Source organism: Balaenoptera musculus, chromosome 6 (assembly GCF_009873245.2).
Source record: "Balaenoptera musculus isolate JJ_BM4_2016_0621 chromosome 6, mBalMus1.pri.v3, whole genome shotgun sequence".
NCBI classification, from domain to species: Eukaryota; Metazoa; Chordata; class Mammalia; order Artiodactyla; family Balaenopteridae; genus Balaenoptera; species Balaenoptera musculus.
This window is the reverse complement of record NC_045790.1, coordinates 24,292,298-24,313,429: the sequence shown is the minus strand read 5'-3', so window position 1 is coordinate 24,313,429 and position 21,132 is coordinate 24,292,298. Positions and strand designations below refer to the sequence as shown.

General features: G+C 46.1%; 1 protein-coding gene across 11 annotated transcripts in view; it reads right to left on the bottom strand.

Annotated features, from left to right (window-relative positions):
- The window catches only part of WNK2 (WNK lysine deficient protein kinase 2), a 148,418-nt gene that overhangs the window by 63,159 nt on the left and 64,127 nt on the right, over positions 1–21,132 (bottom strand). For 8 of the 11 annotated variants that reach the window (XM_036855342.1, XM_036855337.1, XM_036855340.1 and 5 more), the window contains 10 exons: positions 19,604–19,759; positions 19,019–19,213; positions 16,969–17,523; positions 14,458–14,751; positions 13,853–13,902; positions 12,883–13,051; positions 12,680–12,796; positions 12,125–12,295; positions 11,809–11,854; positions 11,176–11,295 (listed from right to left, as the gene is read on the bottom strand). In XM_036855342.1, the coding sequence (XP_036711237.1) occupies positions 11,176–11,295; positions 11,809–11,854; positions 12,125–12,295; positions 12,680–12,796; positions 12,883–13,051; positions 13,853–13,902; positions 14,458–14,751; positions 16,969–17,523; positions 19,019–19,213; positions 19,604–19,759 (1,873 nt within the window). The remainder of the gene's footprint in view (positions 1–11,175; positions 11,296–11,808; positions 11,855–12,124; positions 12,296–12,679; positions 12,797–12,882; positions 13,052–13,852; positions 13,903–14,457; positions 14,752–16,968; positions 17,524–19,018; positions 19,214–19,603; positions 19,760–21,132) is intronic. The other 3 variants (XM_036855339.1, XM_036855344.1, XM_036855347.1) reach the window with 3 other exon arrangements.

The window sequence follows — 21,132 nt, the reverse complement described above, 5'->3', positions numbered from 1 at the left end:
ATTATAACGTATCTTGGTAAAGCCTTAAGTTAAATCTATATGGGGACTTAAGAGATTCATGTACCTGGGCGTACATGATCTCTTCCTAAATTTGGGAATTTCTTAAAATAAGCTTTCTGCACTTTCTCTCTCTCTTCTCCTGGGACTCCCACAATGCAAATATTACTTACTTGATGGAGCACCATAATTCACACAGGCTTTCTTCACTTTTTTTCATTCCTCTTTCTTTTTTCTTCTATGACTGGATAATTTCAAATGACCCGTCTTCAAGTTCACAGATTCTGTCTTCTGCTTGATCAAGTCTGCTGTTGATGCTCTCTACTGGATTTTTTTTTTTTTTTAATCTCATTAATTGTATTTCTTCAGCTCCAGAATTTCTGTTTGGGTCTTCTTATGATTTCTATTTCTCTGTTGAACTTCTCATTTTGTTTGTGTATTGTTTTCCTGATTTTGTTGTGTTGTCTACATGTGTTCTCTTGTAGCACACCAAGTTTCTTTAAAACAATAAGTTTGAATTCTATGACAATTCATAGATCTTCAATTCTTTGGGGTCAGTTACTAGAAAATTATTCTGCACCTTTTGGTGGTGTCATATTTCCTTGCTTTTTCATGTTTCTTGTAACCTTGTGTTGATATCTGTGTATCTGATGGAGCAGTCATCTCTTCTAGACCTTACAAACTGATTTTGGTGGGGAAGACCTTCACATGCCAGTGGGTGCAGGGACACTGGCTGGGTGGGGTATGTTGATTCCAGGTACAGGGCAGGCCCAGCAGTGTAGTCTCTGTGAAGTTCCATCCAGCTGAGGTGAGCACTAGCAAAGATGGCAGGGGTCCTCAACTGCAGGTGGCTGCAGTGGCTGTGGAGGCTGTTGGGATCTACAGTGGTAAAAGTTTCTGGACACCTCCTGATCTCTTTTTCTCCCATGGGGATTTTGTTGCTGAGGGGATACCTCTTGGCACTGGGTCCAGCTTGTGGGCACCCTCCTAGCAGTGGTAGCACTGGTGTTTGATGTATAGGTGCCGATGGCACAGAGACAGAGCAGAGGTCTGGAGTGCAGGCACTCACAGAGCGATGATGGCTCCAGGTTCTGGGGTGCTGGCTAGCACACAATGGTGGTGGCCCTACTGTCTCAGGTGCATGAGTGTGAAGCTACCATGGAGCTGGTATCTGAAGCATGGGTGCAACTGCAATAGCCAGGCTTCTGGGGTCTGGGGTATGCACAGGGTTGGGGGAGGCAGCTGGCAGTCCTGGTCCCAGGGCAGCACGACAGCAGCTCCTTCCAGGGAAGGGGGAAATAAGGTGCAGCAGCATCTCCCTCCCTGGGCTGTTTTGTGGTGGTGATGGCTGTTGGTTACCTCAATGGTGAAAGCTCCCAATGGCCTCTGTGGAGTAGAGAACTGGGGCCCATGCCAGCTAACACTACAGGGTCCTCTGCTGTGAAAGCTGTGGGGAGCCCACAGCTGCTATGGGGGCTGTTGAGGTCCTTAGCAGCAAAGGCTAATGGGGCCTCCACAGAGCAGGCCACTGCGGACCACGATGGCACAGGCAATGTGGCTGATACAGATACCACAGCCTTCTTGGTTCCTTGTCATCTCCTGACATCTCATCTAAGCTGATCTCCCACAATCCTTTCTGTGCAGTTATTCTCCGTTTTTGCTCCACTGTGTTACCACAGGTCCTTAACTGGACTCCTGAGCCATCCCACAGCTGCTTCCATTTATGGATCGAAGCCCAATTGTTTTTATGGGGGGATGAATGCTGATATCTCCTACTTTGCAATCTTGCTGACGTCACTCTTCCCCCATTATCTTCTGAGGGAGGGTCTATTTCAATCTGTTTTTTTAATCTGGGCAGAATTCTCCACTCCTCACATGAACCTTTTGTTCTTTTCCTTTTTTCTCAACAATTATCACCTCTTTTCCAACATTTGAGCAAGTCCACCATTCTCACTATCATAAACATGTTTCAGGTTTGACTATGTAGCATTCATCCCCTCCCTCATGCAAAAGCACTCTGAATGTCCTCTAGGGAACCACTGTCCAGGGATTTGCATGTAACTTGGGCACAGGTCAGTCTGTGCATTCCAGCCACCTGTCACATGATTGCTTTAGAGACAGACATTATTCCTAATTCTGCATTGTGGAGTTAGGCCCAGAATTTCTGAATCCTTCTGAAAAGGGAGAACTCTCTTTCCTGCCTATACTTGAATCTGGAAGTCTATACACTGAGCTGTTCCAGCAATCTTGCCACCACAAAGCATAAATGTGAGAAGGTTTTTAATTACTGATTCAACTTTTTAATGTTTATAGCACTTTTCACATTTTCTGTTTCTTCTTCTTAAGTGTGTTAAGTTATATTTCTCCAGGACAACATCCATAACAGTTTTCATATTTATTGGCATGGAGCTATACAGAATGTACTCTTATCTTTTTCTTAATGTTTGTCAGATTGTAGCAATGTCCCTCTTTTTCATTCCTGATATTGATTGTGCCTTCTCTCTTTCCTGCAGTCAGTCTCACCAGGGTCTCACCAATTTTATTTACCACTTCAAAGAACCAGCTTTAAGCTTTGTTGACACTCTATTGTATATTTATTTTATATTTCATTAATTCAGGCATTTATCTTTTTTATTTCTTCCTTTTAATTGCATTCAATTTTCTCTTCTCTTTCTAACTTTTTACAGTGGATATACTTTGTCGATTTTTAGCCTTGTTGCCTTTCTAATATGGACATTTGAGGCAGCAAAGTTTCTGCAAAATATAGATTTAGCTGCATCCCACATGTTTTGATAAGTAATATTTTTATTTGCATGACTTTCATATTATAATTCAGCATATTTTCTCAATTTCCACTATAACTTCTTCTTTGCTTCATTAGATATTATAGATGCAATTCTTAACTGTCATACATGTGGAGACTTTAGGTATCTTCTTGTTTTCAAATTCTAGCTTACTGCCAAATGCAGTTAGAGAACATGCATTGAATGATTTTGATTCTTTTTAATTTGAGATTTGCTTTGTGTCCTGCATATGGCTAATTTTAAAATATTCTTTGTGGACTTGAAAAAATGTGCATTCTTCAGCTGTTGGGTGTCCTACATATAGAACAAGACTGCTAATTCTATTGTTGAAATCCTTTATATCCTTATTGGTTTTTGTCTTCCCATTCTAAGTTAAAACTCCCATGATGATTGTAGATTACCCTATTTTTTTCATTTAGTTGTGTTAATTTTTGCTTTATATATTTTGAGGCTGTGTTATTAAAAGACCTGCAAATATAGAATTACTTGATCTTCCTGGAAAGCTGAATCTTTCACCATTACTTTTTTGTCTTAAAGTCTATTTGTCTGATATAAAAAGATCTACTCTATGGGAGTTCCCTGGTGGTCCAGTGGTTAAGACTCTGCATTTCCACTGCAAGGGGCACAGGTTCAATCCCTGGTCGGGGAACTAAGATCCCACATGCCACACAGTGCCGCCAAAAAAAAAAAAGAGAAGAAAAAGAAAAGATCTATCCTAGCTTTCTTTAGGTTAGTATTAGCATGCTTTTTACTCTTCACCTTTTGTAGTCTTATGCCTTAGTTTGTTATTGGTTTGTTCTCTTTCACATTTTGACAACCTTTGATATTTATTTCATTTACATTTAATTTAATTACTCATCTATTGGGGTAAAAACTACCATCTTACTAATAACTTTCTATATTTTCATCATGTTCAATGTTGTTTTTTCTCTCCTTCTCTGCCTTTTGTTTTGTAAAAATTCTCCCCCATCCACCCATCCCCCATGAGTGTGAAAGTTATCTACTATTTTACAACTCTCACAAGGGTATTCTATAGACTACAATATACATTCTTGATTTTGACCCTCTTCCCCTACAATGCAAGAACCCAGGAGCCCTATGAGTACAATTCCCTCCCCCTGATAAATATGCCCTTATTTTCATGTATTTTAACACAACAAATATATTTCAAATCTCATAAGACATTATGTTTTTATACAGTCAACATTCCTTTAGACCTGCCAATGTGTTTATAATTCCATTACTTTTATTCCTTCCTGTATTTCTGACCGTCCATCTGGGGTCACTGTTGTTTTGCCTAAAAATATCCCCCCTGGTGTATCTTTGTTTGAAATATGCATGTGATAAATCCCTTTAGTCTTCATTTCATATTATGTAGGATGATACCACCAGGTAGAGATTCAAGGTTTATGCTTATTTTCTTTAGCACTTTGAGGATAGCAGTATTCCTTGGTCTACTGGCAAACATTGTATCTAATGAGATGGGAGCTGTCCAAATCAGTACCTGCTCTTTCCTCTAGCATCCTTTAAATTCTTTCATCTGCCTTTTGTATTCAGTACTTTAACTATAATATATTTGTGTAGTTTTTCTCTCTCTCAGAGTTTGGAGGGCTTCTTGAATTTGTGGCTTAATGCTTTTCAATTCTCTGCATTACCTCCTAAAACTTGATTTTGTCTCATTCTTCTACTTTCTGGGACTCCAATTATACATGTTTAACTATCTCACAGTAACCCCTACATTCCTTAGCTCCTCCTTTGTTTTTCATCAGTTTTGATATCATTATTCTACTTTAAGTATTTTCTTTTAAGTTACCTTTCAGTTTGCTAATTCTCTCTCCAGCAGTGTACAAACTATCCAGTGAGGTCTTAATCTTAACTACAGTAAATTTCAGCTCCAGAATTTCCACTTGAGTTTGTTTTTCAAGGGTGAGTTTTCTGGTTTTGGTTTTTTTGGTATACTTTCCAATTCTCTGCCAAAAGTTTCACTCTAGTCATTTACTTATTTTAGCACTAAGTAAGCAGTTATCTGTCTGGTAACTCCATCATCTGGAGCCCCTGATAGTTAGCTTTCTTTGTAACTGTTGTTTGGTTTTTAACCACTATGTTGAAGTATAATTGACATGCAATGAATTGTACATATTTATAGTGTAGAGTTTGTAAGTATTGACACAGGCATATAAGCAAAACTTTCACCACCATCAATATAATGTATATGTCCATCATTCTCCCAACTATTTCTTCATGAACCTTATAATCTATACCTCCTTTCCTTTCCTACCACAACCTCATTCCCAGACAACCACTCGTCTGTTTTCCATCCCTATAAATTAAATTAGCCTGCATTTTAAATTAGTCTAGCCTTTTATATAAATGCAATCATGTAGCATGCATTATTTTTTTGTTTGGCATCTTTCACCGGCATATTCTGAGAATCACCCATACTATAATGAGTATCAGTTGTTCATTCCTTTTTATTGCAGAGTAGTGTTATATGGTATGGATAAATCACAATATGTTTTTCTGTTCATGTGAGCTATTGCTACATTCTGGTTATTATAAATAAAGCTGCTATGAACATGCTGTGTAAGTGTTTGTATGGACATCTGCTTTCATTTCTCTTGGCTACGTACCAAGGAGCAGAGTAACTAGATCCTATGGCACTTGTATGTTTATTTTTAAAAGACATTACCAAATTGTTTTCCAAAGTTCTCCAGCTGTTTTCCATTTTACACAGTGTATAAGAGTTTCAATTCCCCCACATCCTCAACAACACTTGGTCTTTTAAATTTTAGCTATTTTAATAGGTGTGTAGTGGTATCCTCTTGCGATTTTAATTTGCAGTTTCTTACTGAATAATTACCTTTTCATATACTTATTTGGCACCCACAAATCTTAGGTGAAGTGTTTGTTCAAATATTTTTGTTAGCTTGTTTATTTTCTTCTCACTGCATTTTGAGAGTTCCTCATATGATCTGGACACAAGTCCTTTATTGCATATATGGTTAAAAAATATTTTCACCTAGTCTCTGGTTTCTCTTTTCATTCCCTTGCTGTTTCTCAAAGAGTAGACATTTTGAATTTAATTTACCAATTTTTTTCTTTTGCAGATCATGCTTTGGTGCTGTATCTAAGAAATCTCTATCTAACTCAAGGTCACACAAACATTCTGTGTATCCTACTATAAGTTTCATTGTTTTCAGTTTTACATTTAGGTTTATATTCCATTTTGAGTTGATTTTTGTATATAGTGTTAAGTATGGATATTCATTTTTCACATATGAATGATCAACAGTTCTAAGACTGAAAAGACTGTCCTCTCTTCACTGAATGTCCTTTGCATGTTTATAAAAAATTAAGTGTCTCTATGTGTTTGGGTCTATTTCTGGACTCTATTTTTTTCCATTGATCTATTTACTTGTATTTATACCAATACCACACAGTCTTGATCACTATGGTTTTATAATAATTCCTGAAATCAGCTAGTGTTAGCATTCCAATCTACTTCTCTAATTTCCAAATTCCAATGGCTTTTACATTTTCACAGGGTTGGCTTTTCAATTGCTAGAAAAAAACTTCTGGGATTCTTGTGGCAGCTGCATAAAATTTATTGATTAACTGAGAAAGAATTAACTCTGTAACAGTACTGTGTCTTCTGATCCATGAATAGCGTACTTCTTTAGGTCTTCTTTGGTTTCCATCCACATTGTTTTGTAGTTCTTACTGCACAGGTCTTACATATACCTTATCAGGTTTAACCCTATATAGTTCATATAGAGTTTGCTAAGGATGTTTATAGCTGTTGAATTTTGTGAAATTCCTTTTCTGCATTTACTGAGATAATCTTATGAATTGTCTCTTTCATAATTTATCAATGTGGTAAATTACATTTCTTTCCTATAGTTTTTTGGACATATGGAATACAGTTGTAATAACTGTATTAATGTGCTTGTCTGCTAATTCTAACAATTGTGTCAGCTATGGGTTCATTAGAATAAGGAATTTTTCTCATATTGTCCTGCCTGGTAATTTTGATTGGATACCGGATAATGTAAAATTTGCCTTCTTGGGTGCTGTGTGAATTTGTATTCCTAGTAACATTCTTTGTTGTGGGATGCAGTTAAGCTACTGTGGCTTGATATTTTCAGATCTAGTTCTTAAGTCTAGGGCTAATTATTCTCCACAACTGAGGCAAGGCCCTTTTCAGTACTCTACCCAATGTCCCTTGAATTATAAGTCCTTCCAGCTAACTGGTAGGAACAGACATTCTGGTCCATATGAGCTTTAGTACCATTCCCTCTAATCCTTTGGGGTGCTTCATTTCCTGGCATTGGCTAGTTTCCTCACATATATTGCTCTGCAAAATAATCAAGGGGAATCCTCTGTCAATCCACAGACTTTTCTCTTTGTGCTGCTCTCTCCTCTCCAGAACTCTACCCGGCAATCTCTTGCCCTTGGGCTTTCTCAGACTCTCAGGTCAGTCTCCTCACCACAGGTAGTCTGCTGAGCTCTACCTGGGTCCCTCCCTCCCTGCTCTGGGATGTGAAAACTTTCTCAGTGCAGTCAGCTGAAATGATCATAGAATTTTTTCAGGGATCAATGTCCTTCACTGCCTTATGTTCAAAGTCTTAAAAAACATTCATTCATATATTTTGCATGTTTTTCTAGTTGTTCTGAGGGAAAATAAATCCAGTGCCTATTATCCATCTTGGCCTAAAGTAGAAGTCTGAGGGTCTCTTTTATTGTCTGTTGTTGCTGCTGCTTTCCTTTCATGCTATCTTGCCTCATTATCTGCCTCGTTATGTATTTTTTTCAACATATGTAAAATTTTTTTTTCACTTTTTAAATTATCATACAGTAAAATGGAGTTTTCCTTTAGGTGTAGAGTTCTGAGAACTTTAGCACCATATATCCATATAATTATTACCATAATCAATACAATTCAATCACCCCAAAAAAATGTCATTGGTTTATCCCTCTATACTCACATTCTCCCCCTACCTCTGACTCCTTGCAAACACTGATCTGTTCTCTATCTATAGCTTTTTTGAGAATGTCATTATAAATGGGATTATACAGTATGTAGCCTTTTGAGAATGGCTTCTTGCACTCAGTAAGCCTTTGGGGTTCACTCATACTGTTGCATGTGTCAATAGTTGTTTCTCTTTCAAAGTACCATAGTTTTGTCTTTCCATTCACCCACTGCAGGATATTTGGGTTGTTTCCAGTTTGGGCAATTAGGCAATTGAATTGCTAAAACCACTTATTTATGTGTTTACTGAACATGAGTTTTTATTTCTCCTGGATAAATACTGAGGATTGAAATTGTTGTGTCATATACTAAGTATATCTTTTATTTTTAAAATGCCCAACTATTTTCCAGAATAGCTATACCATTTTGCATTCCCACTAACATGAGAGATCCAGTTGCTCCATATCCACACCAAAACTTAGTATTGTTAGCTTAGCCATTCTCACAAGTGCATGGTGATCCTTCACTATGGCTTTTATTTGCATTTCCCTGGTAGTCAATGACATTAATTTTTTTTAATGTGCCTAACTGCTATCCTTATGTTCTCTTTAGGGAAGTGTCTGTTCAAGTCTATTGTCCATTTTTTAGTTGAGTTCTTTGTTTCCTCACTGATGAGTTTTGAGAATTCTTTATATATTTCAGGAACAAATACTATGCTGAATATGTAATTTGCAATTATTTTCTCCCAGTCTGCAGATTGTCTTTTCATTCTCTTAACAGTGGTTTTCATTCTCTTAACAGTGGTTTTCACAGAGCAAAAGAGTTTTATTTTGATGATGTCTGATTTATCCATTTTCTTCTTTTATGGGTTATGCTTTTGGTGTTAGATCTAAGGACTCCCTGGCTCAGATCACAAAAGTTTTTCTCCAATGTTTTTTCCTAAAAGTTATAGTTTTACATTTTATATTTGGATATACAATGAATTTTGAGTTAATTATTATATAAGATGTCAGGCATAGGTCAAGGTTTAATTATTGCATATGTATGAGCAACTAGTCCAACACCATTTATTGAAAAAGACTATCCTTTCTACATAGAATTGCTTTTGCATCTTTGTCAAAAAATCAAATGGCCGTATTCCTATGGATATATTTCTGGGCTTTCTATTCTTTTCCATTTATCTATGTGTCAATCCCTTTGCCAATACTGAGCTTTCTGGATTACTGTAAGGTTATAATAAGCCTTAATACTGAGTACTGTGATGCCTCCAACTTCATTCTCCTTTTTCAAAACTGCTTTAGCTATTTAAATTACCTTTGTACTTCCATATAAATTTTAGAGTCAGACTGCCTATATCTGCAAAAATTTTCCTGTTTGAATTTTTATTGGTATTGCATTAAATCTATACATCACTTTGGGAAGAACTGACATTTTTAATATGTTGAGTCTTCCAATCCATAAACACAGTATGTTTCTCCATTTATTTAGATCATCTCTAATCCATTTCGTCAGTATTTTGTAGTTTTCCCCGTACAGATTCTGTATATGTTTTGTTAAATTTATAGCTATGTGTCTTTTTTTTTTTTGAGCCACTGTAAATAGTATTCTTTCAAAATTTTAGTTTTTAATTGTTCACTGTCAGCACAGAAATATAGTTATTTTTGTTGTTGATTATATATCCTGTGATCTTGCTAAACTCTCTTACTGGTTCTAAGAGTTGTTTGCTGTTAAGAATGCTTGTGATTTTTTCCACATAAAATCATATTAGCTGCAGAGACAGTTTTATTTCTTCCTTTTCAATCCACATGCCTTTTATTTCTGTTTCTTGCCCATCTGGAATCTAAGATTTCTAGTGTGATGTTGAATAGGAATAGAGTGGACATCTATGCCTTGATCCCAATCTCAGGGAAAACACATTTAGCTTTTCACCACTAAATATGATGTTAGCTGCCAGTTTTCTGTAGATGCCCTTTATCAGGTTGAGGATGTTCCCTTTTATCGCTAGTTTGCTGAGCATTTTTATCATAAATGGATGCTGTATTTTGTCAAATATTTTTTCTGTATCAACTGGTATGATCATGTATCTTTCCCTTTGTAGGGAAAGGAAATTCCCATTGACATTATATGGTGAATTAATTGATTTTTGAATATTGCCTTCCCAGGATACACTCCACTTTGTTATGGCATATTACTTTTTTTATAAATTTCTAGATTTGACTTTTTGATATTTTATTGAGTTTTTTTCCCCTCTATATCCTTGAAAGATTAGCATCTGCACTCTTTTTTTGTACTGCCTTTGTGTGGTTTTGATATAAGGGTGACACTGGCTTCATAAAATTATTTGAGAAGTGTTCCTTCCTCTTCCATTTTCTGGATGAGACTGTACAGAATTGGTGCTACTTCCTTTATTAAATGTTTGATAGAATTCACCAGTGAAACTATCTGGGCCTAGAAAATTCCTTTGGAAGATTTTTCAATGCAAATTCAATCTTGTTAATAGGAGTACTCAGGTTATCTATTCCACCTTGGATGAGTTTTAGTAGTTTGTGGCTTTCAGAATTAGTCTGTTTCATCTAAGTTGTCAAATTTATGTGTGTAGGTTTGTTCATAGTATTCCATGACTAGTATCCTTTTATGCAGGATCTGTAGTGGTCTCCTTTTTTATTCCTGATATTGGTATTTTGTGTCTTTTTCTTTGTCAGTCTTACAAGAAGTTAATCATTTTATTAATTTTTTTCAAAGAATCAGTTTTTGGTTTCATTGTTTTTACTATCTTTTTTGTCTCAAATTTCATTGATTTCTGCTCTTATCTTTTTCTCCTTCCTTCTGCTTGCTTTGGATTTTGTTCTAGTTTTCCTAATTTCTCAAAATGAAAGCTTGGGATACTGATTTGAGATCTCTTTCTTCCTCTAACCATTTTAGTGCTATAAATTTCCCTTTAATTACTGTTTTAGCTGCATCCCACACATTTTAATATGCTGTATTTTCATTCTTGTTTAAATCAAAATGTTTTCTGATTTTCCTTGAGACTTTTTCCCACAACAATACTGGTAAGAAAGGGCAAGGGCAGAGCCCTTTCAGCACACACCTGTGCGACCCATGTGCCTCACCTGTACTGTGAAGGTAACTGGCAGGCCCAAGCCTAAGTGCCACCTTGACTTGGCTCATTTGGTGTAAAACTAGGACAGGGATACAGACAAGGACACAGCCCCACAGACTGCTCTGCGTTTTGGGGCAACAGTGCAGGGTGAGGCCCTTGCACTTTGCTGGGCACACAGCAATATGCTGGCAAAACATGAGCACAGGTAAAGCCAGGCTGAGGACAATGAGGTGATGTGGAGCAATACACGGGAGACACACCTAATTATCAAGGAGGAAGGTTTGAGGGGTTCTGGCTGCTCATACCTTGGCTGGTGTCTGGCTGCAGGGAGCTCAGAGGAAGTGGGGGTGAAGATTCGGGGGCCTCTGCTGCTGGATGCTCAGCCACTGGACAGATGATAAACCACCTCTTCCCAGTGTGAAGGACTAAGAGGCAGGGCAAAAACAGCTGGTGAGAGTGAGCAGGTTTCTCCCAAGGCTGGCGTGACCCCTCCCCACCAGCACCAGACCTGCCGTATGGGGATTTGGGGAACTCCTCTCACACCAGTGGGGAGGATGTGCAACCCACTCAGGGGGTCCTCACTGTCAGAGGCTCTCACAAGTGCCCCCTGGCACAGGCTTTATGTCCCAGGACACCTGTGGTGCATCACTGAAGGGGTAATGCTGGCTGGGGGACCAGCAGACAGCAGTGAGTCCACACAATGCTCAGTCCCAACCCAGGCCAGACATGGCTTCTCAGACAGGGCAGCTGTCCCCAGATGGGGGCACGCTCACCACACACTCCAGCAACCCCCCGTGTGGTGGTCAAAACCCCTTACAATATGCTCATTGTGGGGCTCTTATCAAATGCCTGCTGGAAGGCAGAGAAGGGACAATGACAGATATGCCTCCTCCAAATGCATGTCTGATTGGCAGGTGTAGCCTTGAAAGGAGACATACCATTTTGCTGATACACCGGGGCATTCGCTTGGGGTTGGCGACTCTCCTGAAGGAGGTAAAGGATCAGAACTCAGCAGACTGCGTGGAACAAGAACTTCCTTCAGAGCACAGCACTGCCTCAAATCATCTGAGGGGCCTCAGGAGCTCGGACATTTCTAACTGGACTGAAGGCGCCCACCCTCCCAGCCACCTCACCCAACACTGCATGGCCTACAGGCTCCTCCAGCAGGCGACATCACAGTGTTGTACTCACAGAGCCTGGAGCTGGGGGATAAGCAGGCCCAGACCCTCCTGGGACCTCTTACCCGGGACTTACCTCCCCAGAGCCCAGGCCACAGGTGCTGAGGTGCGGCGGGCTCACCCCAGGGTCAGAGCCACGGTCCACATCCGTGTCCTCACTGAGCATGTCCTCTGCCTTGTCCATGACGTCCTTCATCTGCTCAATGAATGTCTCCCGCTCAGCCTGCAGGATGAAGTCGTGCTCTACCTGCAACAGCACATGCAACCCTGCTGGTGGGGATGTGCTTAAGGCCACTGGCCACACTGGGTCTTCACTGATTGATTTGCTTGACTTCTACTCTGGACTAAGCCCAAGAGGGGAGACACAGCCAGGGAGCCCAGTTCTCAACATCAGGGCTGCACGGTTCAGCAAGAGAAGCCACAGCTTGAGAAGCAGGCCCTCCAGGTGATGGGCCAGTGCTGCCCACAAGTGGCAGCCACCTGCAGAGGCGGGAGGACAGGTAAGGCTGGCAACCAATATTCTCCTCAGTGGGGTTGGCAGGCGTGCGCCCAAAGGACACAGGGAGACAGCCTCACAGTCCCAGGGGAAGGGCCACTGACTCATCTGACCAGGCAGGACACCTAGCCTCACCATGTAGGTAGCAATCTCGTCAGGTGCATCCCCATCCAGGTCAAACTTGAACGTCACCATCTTGTGGTTGTGTGTCTCCAGCTGGCACTCCACCATCTTGTCACCCGTGTTGCACACCTACAGGACACTCGGGCAGTGAGACCAGGGAGGAGACTGTGCCTAGCCAGCCCTGTCTTGCCGGCCCGTTCTGCCTGGCTACTCACATTCAGGATGGTCAGCCGGGGCCGGCTGGCCCTCTCCTGGCGGGAGCGTGCACGCGTGGACCTGCGGTGATGTTTCCGAGTGGCCTTGCCTTCCAGCTTCCCCCCACCAAATGCACCTTCACAGCTGTCACTCATCTCTCTTCCAGAAGTGACGTCGGAACCTCCATAGCTACGCAAAAACCAAGAACGTTACAGTACCCAAGGGAAGGGCCTGCAAGCCTGCCTCATGTCGGAAACTTGGCTTTTCGGGAAACAGCCAGAAGCTTTACTGTCTGGGTGTGCTCACCTGGAAAACCTAGAGAGTCTAAAGCTGGCCATGCCCAGCAGAGAGACCCCTGAGCCCACTGCCCCTTCTCCCCTTGTAACATCTGTCCTAGGCAGTGCTGGAGTCGTAGAGAACACATGGCCTTTCTGACCCAGGACCTAGGTCCTCTCAGCTCCTGGCCTGAATCAGGCTTATTCGGCTTACAGTAAATGTCAGGATTAAGACGCAATCCTCCCCTGTGCCTCAGTTCCCCCATCCGTTCAACAGCAAGGGGAACACGCCAACCAGATGGAGCTGTTGTAGGATTTGAGGAGTTTGCGGAACACCAAGTTTGGTGCTGGCATTACCAGAAGGGTGGGACACATGGTCACTTCCTGTAACCAGTTCCCTCCCCAAATGCAACATTCTCCATGCCTGAGGTGCTGGTAGACCCAGGATGTGGGCTGGACTCTGCCCTGCCCTCCAGGCCTCCCCACGGTCCCCAGACCTGCTGACTCTCTGTCCGCAGCCTCTCCCTTCTAGAAGGTCCTCAGCATTGCAGACCAGCACGAGGACCCAGAATACAACTGGGAGTATCTGACTACCAAATTGCAACAAGCACTGACAAAGACCCCAGAGGAGCTACCTGAAGCTCCACCACATCAGACTTGGAAATGAGTGACACTGTTAGAAGCCCTGACACGTGAGGGAAAAGTGTGCCATTACCTCTCACAGCTCTGAGGGAGGCTTGGCTGCTTGTCCTGCGAGGCCTGCTCCTGAAATAAAACCATGGAAAGGAGGACAGGTCGTATCCATTCCCCCGCGACACAGCCGCATCAGTCTGCTGTCTCCCCACCTCCACAGCCCAGCCCGCCACCCGCTTCCTTCTGACTGCAGCAAGCAAACCACGCAGGGTGGCAGGAGTGAGGGTTTTTATGTTAACGCTTGGAGCCAAGCAGATTCCTAAAAGCTGGGGCCACCCCCTTTCCAAACACGCTAACCCACTTTGATCATCCCCATGAGGGAGCACATGGCCCAGGAAGAACTGTCACAGGCCTTCCCATCACCTCCAAAGAAAAGCACTCTGAACCCATGTGTAAAAATCACGGTCCCCAGCTGGATGTGTGATTAAAGAAAGTGTGACATCCAGGGACAGCAGAGGGAGATAAGAACAGCATCCATGGCTGTCCCTGAGCACATGCTTCCACCTTCCCAAGGGCATCCCTGACTTCTAAGGGCTGAGACCAAAGGCCACGGCACAGGAAGGCAGCCGTGGTGCTGGGATCAGGGTGACGGAATGGGGGCAGAGCCCCGAGGGGAGGGCCACACACCTCCGGGGCCAGCTCCACAGTCAGCTGAACGGCTGGGCAGGGACCAGTGATCCCAGGCCCGCTGGGCAGTGGCAGGTTAGCAGGTGGCAGGAGCGCAGTGGTCTGGACAGGCAAGCTCTGAGCAGCCGCCATCAATGTGGGGGCCAGGGAGCCGGGGAGCTGAGGCAGGAGCTCGGGGGCAGTAGGCGGCAGCACTTCTGGCAGAGGTGGGGAGAGAACGGCAGCAGGCGTGGGCACTGTGGGGACCTGGGTGGTGACGTCCACGGCATATGGAGGCGGGTGGCCAAGCAGGATCTGGGGGCACAGAGGATAGGGATGCAAATTGGGGTGCGGGCCATTGCCTTCCCTGAGGGTCCTGGACCAAAGCAGGCACTTCCACCATCCAGGCAGGTGAGCAGGAAATGCAGACATCCCTCTCCATCCACCCACACCCAACAGACATATCCAGGAATGTTTGTATGCAGATTTAACGAAACAAACAAGGACAGACACTCTCATGTCCCCATCTGTATAAAATCAAACCTAAAACTGCACTTCATCTCTGAACTTCTAGCTGAGTCAGGCTGAGAAGCTGTAAGTATGGCATACACTTAGCACCTATCTGGGCTCCCTGCCACCACCCTACACGGCCAGGCCACCATGCTACTCCATCCCAGCCTCCTGTCAGGTCAAAACCTGCATTCCAATCCCAGCCATGGCAAGAGGGACTGTGGACCTAGGCCTTCCATGGGGTGACTCAGGAGCTGGACCAGATTCCCTACTGTTCCCTCTTGAAAAGCTCTCGTGGGGTAAGGCTAAGACAGGCAGAAGCCCCGGCCTGAAAGGGCTCCAGTTCGGGGTTGAGGTTGGGAATGGGAATGACCCGCCACTGGGCCTGCTGGTATGAGACCAATAAGACACGTGGTATGTGGGGTAAGATGCAAAAGCCACAGCCTAGCCGAGGAGCCCTCTCTCCTGGACAGACACCCCAGCTGGTGCATTCAGGGGAGTCTCTTCCCTCAGCACAGGGAAGCCTCTGGGCGGCCAGACAAGCTCATCAATAAACTCCAGACCCTCTGCCAGCCGGACCACAGAGAGGCCACCAGGCCTGGCCAGTGACCTCTAAGCACCCAGCACCTTCTCCAGCCACTGGCTGAGCCAACAACCCAGTGCCAACAGTGTGCCAGGCCAGCACGTGGAGTAAGGCACGGGCCCAGCAATGACACCACAGACCCCCCAGGCCTCCACTCGGCCCTTGGCTTTCCCCAAATGGCCCTGACCCCTGAGTCAGTGTTACTCCAAGTAACAGACCAGGGAGGTGCTTGCTCAGTCAGGGCACTGGACTGATGCACCTCCTCACACTGGTTTTCAAACAGACACCAGCCTATTGGTCAATGAAAATCATCCCTTCCTTCTCCGAGTACAAATCCCTTCTAGAAATCAGGGAGAAACATCCAGGAGAATCTGTGCATACTTACGGCATAGTGCCTTATTCTAGAATGGATTCAGTACAAAATGAGCTAGGGGGACACCTGGCCCCTTAGCACACTCTCAGGATGAATCTTCATGACAAAATCAAAAGGGCAGGAGCCTGAGCTCAAATGGCAAAGGACACGCCCAACAGGCACAAAGCTGTTGAGGTTTAGAGCCAGGGTGGGGCCAAGTGGGAGGGCGCCCAGATAAGAGGCCCTAAGGTGGGAGGACTCCCAAGTAAGAGGCTCCCTAGGTGGGGGGATGCCCAGGTTAGAGCCTCCCCAAGGTGAGAGCCCCCTACAAGGTGACAGCCCCACGCCAGCTCCTCTCCTCATATGAGGGTGGATAACTGCTCTGGAGCTCCGAAACATACATGGGCTGCACAGGTGTGTGGAGCCACGGGGAGGTCCACCCAGCTAGCAGGGTACGTGTCCCTGTATCCCTTCACTGTCAGCCCAACAAGCTGCCCATGGTCCCTACCTGATTCTGAGACATCATCCTTGTTTGCCATAACTGCCTTGGAACCAGTAACCCATGTACACCCGGCACTGCCCAGTCCACAACCAACAGACCCCGTCAGAACCCCATTTGCCTCATTTCCCAGTTGCTGAGATGGGGGTTACCCGCCTACTTTACTTTGACAGGCAACAAGACAGGCAGTGTGAGCCTCTCCAGCGCCCGTGGAGCGGCTGACACAGCTGCACCGAGACTGCCAACCCTATCCAGGTGAAGGCAGGTGCCACAATGCCCAGTGGCCAGGGGCCAGGAGCCCCCCACCACAAGCAGCTGCTACTGACACTTGGGAAGGAACCAACAGTGGAGCTTCTAGCCACCCCAATCCCCAAGGCTCCTAACACGTGCTGGCAAGTGAGAGGAGGCAGTAGACACCCCGCATGCTGGATGAGACGCTGCAGTCACGGGACAGCGCTGCCTGCTTGTCCGTTCCCACTCTGCTACTGGGGTCAAGGTGCTGAGAAGGAGCAGAGGTCCATGAACCCCTTGTGTGCTGAGGGGTCTCCCAGCGCCTAGAGGGTGGGCCCTGGACAGCAGGTGGGTTACCTGACTCCCAGCACTGGCGGCCGGAGCTGCCTGCTCGGCAAGGCGGGCAACACTCGGCTTGTGGGGTTGTGGCAGCACGGGGGGTGCCGGGTGGGGGAGGGCAGCCCGCACAGTCTGCGCTGCATGGAGGGGAGAAGGCGGGACGTCGCTGGGCACCATCTGCGGAAAGGCCGCCGGGTACACGGGCTGGGCAGGGAGCTGGGCCACGGTGGGGTGAATGGACAGGGCAGCCACGCCCTGCGGAGCCACAGCCAGCAGAGGGACGCCAGTAGCAGTGGCCGCCACGTTTGGCACGATGGTCCGGCATGGCACGGCCAGTGGTGCCCCAGGAGGGTGGGGCAGCTTGACTGTCTGCAGAGGCAGGGCCGGTGACGTGGGCAGGGGAGCAGTGGTGGCACTGAGTGGGAGGCTTGGCAAGATGACACCCGGAGAGAAATACTGAGAGGGGGGAGGCACGGCGGGCCCACTGGTGGCTGGCAGGTCAGGAAGGGCTGCAGGGAGGCTGTCGACTGTGGCCAGTGGAGTGATGGGGGGGACAACAGGAAGTGGAGGCATCTGAAAGAGAACAAGCATGTCAGCCCTACCAAGACTTGGCCCTGCCTGCAGCACATCTGCACTGGGTGACAGGGTCCACCTCACCCACAGTTTCTGCCCCTAACACACTTTTGTGTAGCTTCTATGGAAGGGAACAAAAACAAACCCAATTTAAATGGAACCAAGTGTATGACACCATCAAACAGAAGGAAAGGCAGGAGGCCTCAGAAGGGTGTGGGGTGCAGACATGACCTTCAAGACAGCCCCGCCTTCAGCACCACCTCAAAGGGGTTCAGGCTGGGCCACTCTGAGGCTACTACTAGGTGACTGCAAGGACATCAGGGGTCATAACAGTGACCATCAGATTCACAGCTTTGGCACGTTCTCATTCAGAAAGACCAGGACTGCCAGAGCTACCGGACTGGCCCCAAACATCTGAAATTACTTTGCCTGATTCCCTCCAATCTGTATAAATTCACACTGAGACCAAATTCTTCAGCAGGTTATCTCAAGAAAAGCGTATCTTCCCGCCCCTCCTTGCTGGCCGAACGCCCCTGTGCCATGCATCCTGGGAGAGAGCAGCATCTCACAACAGCAGAGCTCTGGAACCTTCAGTGTCTGCTCTTCCATCCTGGAGACATCTCGTGGATTTAGCACTTCAAACATTTCAGCAGATTCTCTTACAGTTCTCTCTAAAATAAAGCCTTTCTGGTTGCGGGCACATGAGCATTGCATAATATGTGCCTTTGTGTAATTATAAGACAGCGAAAATATGCAAATTGACCTTTGTGTATTTGAAAAGCAACTAAATACCCCGACCACCGGGAGCAAGGTGGTGGGTTAACTACATGCTGAAAGTGACTCCAATGCCGGAGTGATGAGGACAAGGCTGGTGACAGGCAACTGCTGACATGAAAGAACCTTCTGGGTGGTGCCTATAAACCACAGGAACACTCACATCTTCCCCCATGAGGCAGCACTTCCCATCCTAGCTCTGCCAACACACTGTAATGGGATCCATGAAATGAAAGCCGTCCCGTGATCAAGGTTCACTGGAAACATGCATGACCACTGACAGCATTAGCCTGAGTGACAGCACCCAAGCATCACCCCCGTGCTATCAAGTGATACTGGTCACGTGATGCTCCCCCGAAGACGGGCATCAGAAGTCACTTTTACAGTCAAGTCTTCTTTGTAGTTGGCAAGCTGCTCAGCTGTCCCCTGGACTCCCAAGAATCTATAGTCAGCACAGTCTCGAGTAGCTCCGCGGAGGACAGGGACTATAGCTATGTGCTCACAGCCCCATCTTGGCTTCTCTGGTCTGACTCTGGACTAAAACCTTCCCCATCCTAGATACATCTGGGGCAGAAGTCAAAGGCAGTAGAGCATGGCAGCTCAGCCGCCCTGTCATCAGGGAGTGTTTCTCTCTTGAGGGACCCATGTGCCCTGAGGACAAGGAACAGCCAACCAGACTGGGCGAGAAGGTGAGGCTGGAGGGCAGGGGACAGAGAGGTACCTGCGGAGGGACTTGAGCAAGTGGCTGCAGGGGCACCGGAGGCATCTGGAGGGGCTTCAGCTGAGCAGGGGCCGCCACCACCTGGGAGGCTGGAGCCAGGTGTGGAGGCAGGTTGGGGGGCACCGGCTGGAGAGGGCCCACAGGCTGTGGGGCCAGGACCTGTGGCAGGGGTACCGGCTGGGTCAGGTGAGGAGGCTAGAAAGAGAGGGGGGCTTCTCTTAGACCAGTGCCCTCCTGAGATACACCTATGTACTTAGACACAACAGAAAAAATCAACTCACACACATGCACACATACACATACCCACACACATATTCAAACACCCAGCCTGGAGCCCGGGACACACAGATCTGGGAGGACCACTGTGTGCAACTGGGGCCTTCTGAGTGCTGCGGAACCCTGAACTCCACAGACACAAGACACCCACCCCCACTCCCAGCTACACCCTGGGCCCTGGGGAACTGCAGAGAAGGCGTATAGGGGGCCTGGACCTGCCAGGAGGCTCAGGCCAGCCAATACGGACGGCAGGGCCTGGGGAGACCCAGGCACCCATGGTACCCGTAATGAGGGGCACCCAGCACTCACCTGGTGGGCGGGGGGTGTGGGCTGGCCTGGGCCCGTCGGCACAGGGGCACTGGGCGGCGGCAGCCCAGGGGCGAAGCTCATGGCCGGCTCTGGGAAAGGCTGCTGTGGGAGCAGAGGGCGGGCGGGGGGCGGGATGGAGGCCACCGACAGGCCAGGCTGCAAAAAGCACCCAGAGCCACACTCAGGAGCTGTCCTAAGGAGCCCTGCCAAGCACACACTCACCATCTTCAGGGGCCCATCTCTCACTCCCCGTGCCTGCCATCCTGCCAGGGACACTTTCCGAGGAACATGATTTAGCAGAAGCAAGGTGTGGGGGTCCCTAAACCAAGAACAGCCACACCTCCCAACCAGGGAATGTCCTAGAACTTCAGCTCCACAGAATATCACGCTGTGAGAAAAGATCATTAAAAGAGATTTGTAGAACCCTGGAAAATGCTTGTTATGACATTAAATGAGGGAAAGATAAAAAGGCATACGTGTCTTGTTTATAGGACTATATAAAATGTGTACGTGCGGATATATTCACAAACAGAATATGGAAACGTGGGAATAAAACGTGGGACAGAGCTGAAGAGAGGGGTGCCCTGAAGAGCTGCGAGTCTCCCATGACTCACCGATCAGGAAAGAAACAAGGCCACAGACGTGAGCCCTCACTGCCAAGCACAGCATAGACATGGACTAGGAAAGAGTCAGAAATCTGAGTATTGGATGTTTGATGCTATTAAGAACAGCTGCTAACTTGTTCATTTTTAGGTGCAATAATGGTACTGGGTTTTGTTTTCAGAGTCTTGATCCTGAAGAGATATAGACTGAAATATCTTGGGGCAAAACATCTTTCTGTCTAGGACTTACTTCAAAATACTGGGGATGCAAGAAGCAGGTGAGAGCTATGGAAAAAAACACAGAGACTTCTGAAGCTGAGAGCACATCGACATCAGAAAGTTCTCTCACTTGTTTTCTAGATGAAACACGTGACCATAATTTCCAAAACCATTATCACTCACTTCATCTTCTGCAGTAAACGCTTTATGAAAAGCAGCATGGGGTAGAATGGAACCTTTCCTTTGCATTCACTTGAAGCCACAGGGGAGAATGAGTCACCTGTGCACATGTTCCTAGAGCCACAATCCCTAGCCCTGCGGGAGTCAGGAGCTCAGGCAGCCTGGAGGCCTCAGAGGAGCGCCTTGTACTCCTGACTCCACCATCTGTGCCACTTCTTCTCTGGGTCCCAGGGGCAAATCACCATGGCAACCCTCCCCAGGACCCCTCAGTGCACCCTGGGGACCCCTTCTGTCCAAGGTGTTTTTGCATAAATAGGCAAAAGATGGGAGAGAACACTCCAGCCAATTTTGGGTGCATCCTGGCCAGGCCCTCGACCTACCTGTGCTCGGGCATCCTGGCCTGTGAGCCAAAACTAGGGCAGGGGCAGTGCTGCAGGGACCTGGGTGGAGAGCACATTGTGTGGCGAGGGAAAGTATGACCCTGCCCTAGAGGGGATGAGGGCCGGTGGAAGGTTCTGGCTCAGCCCT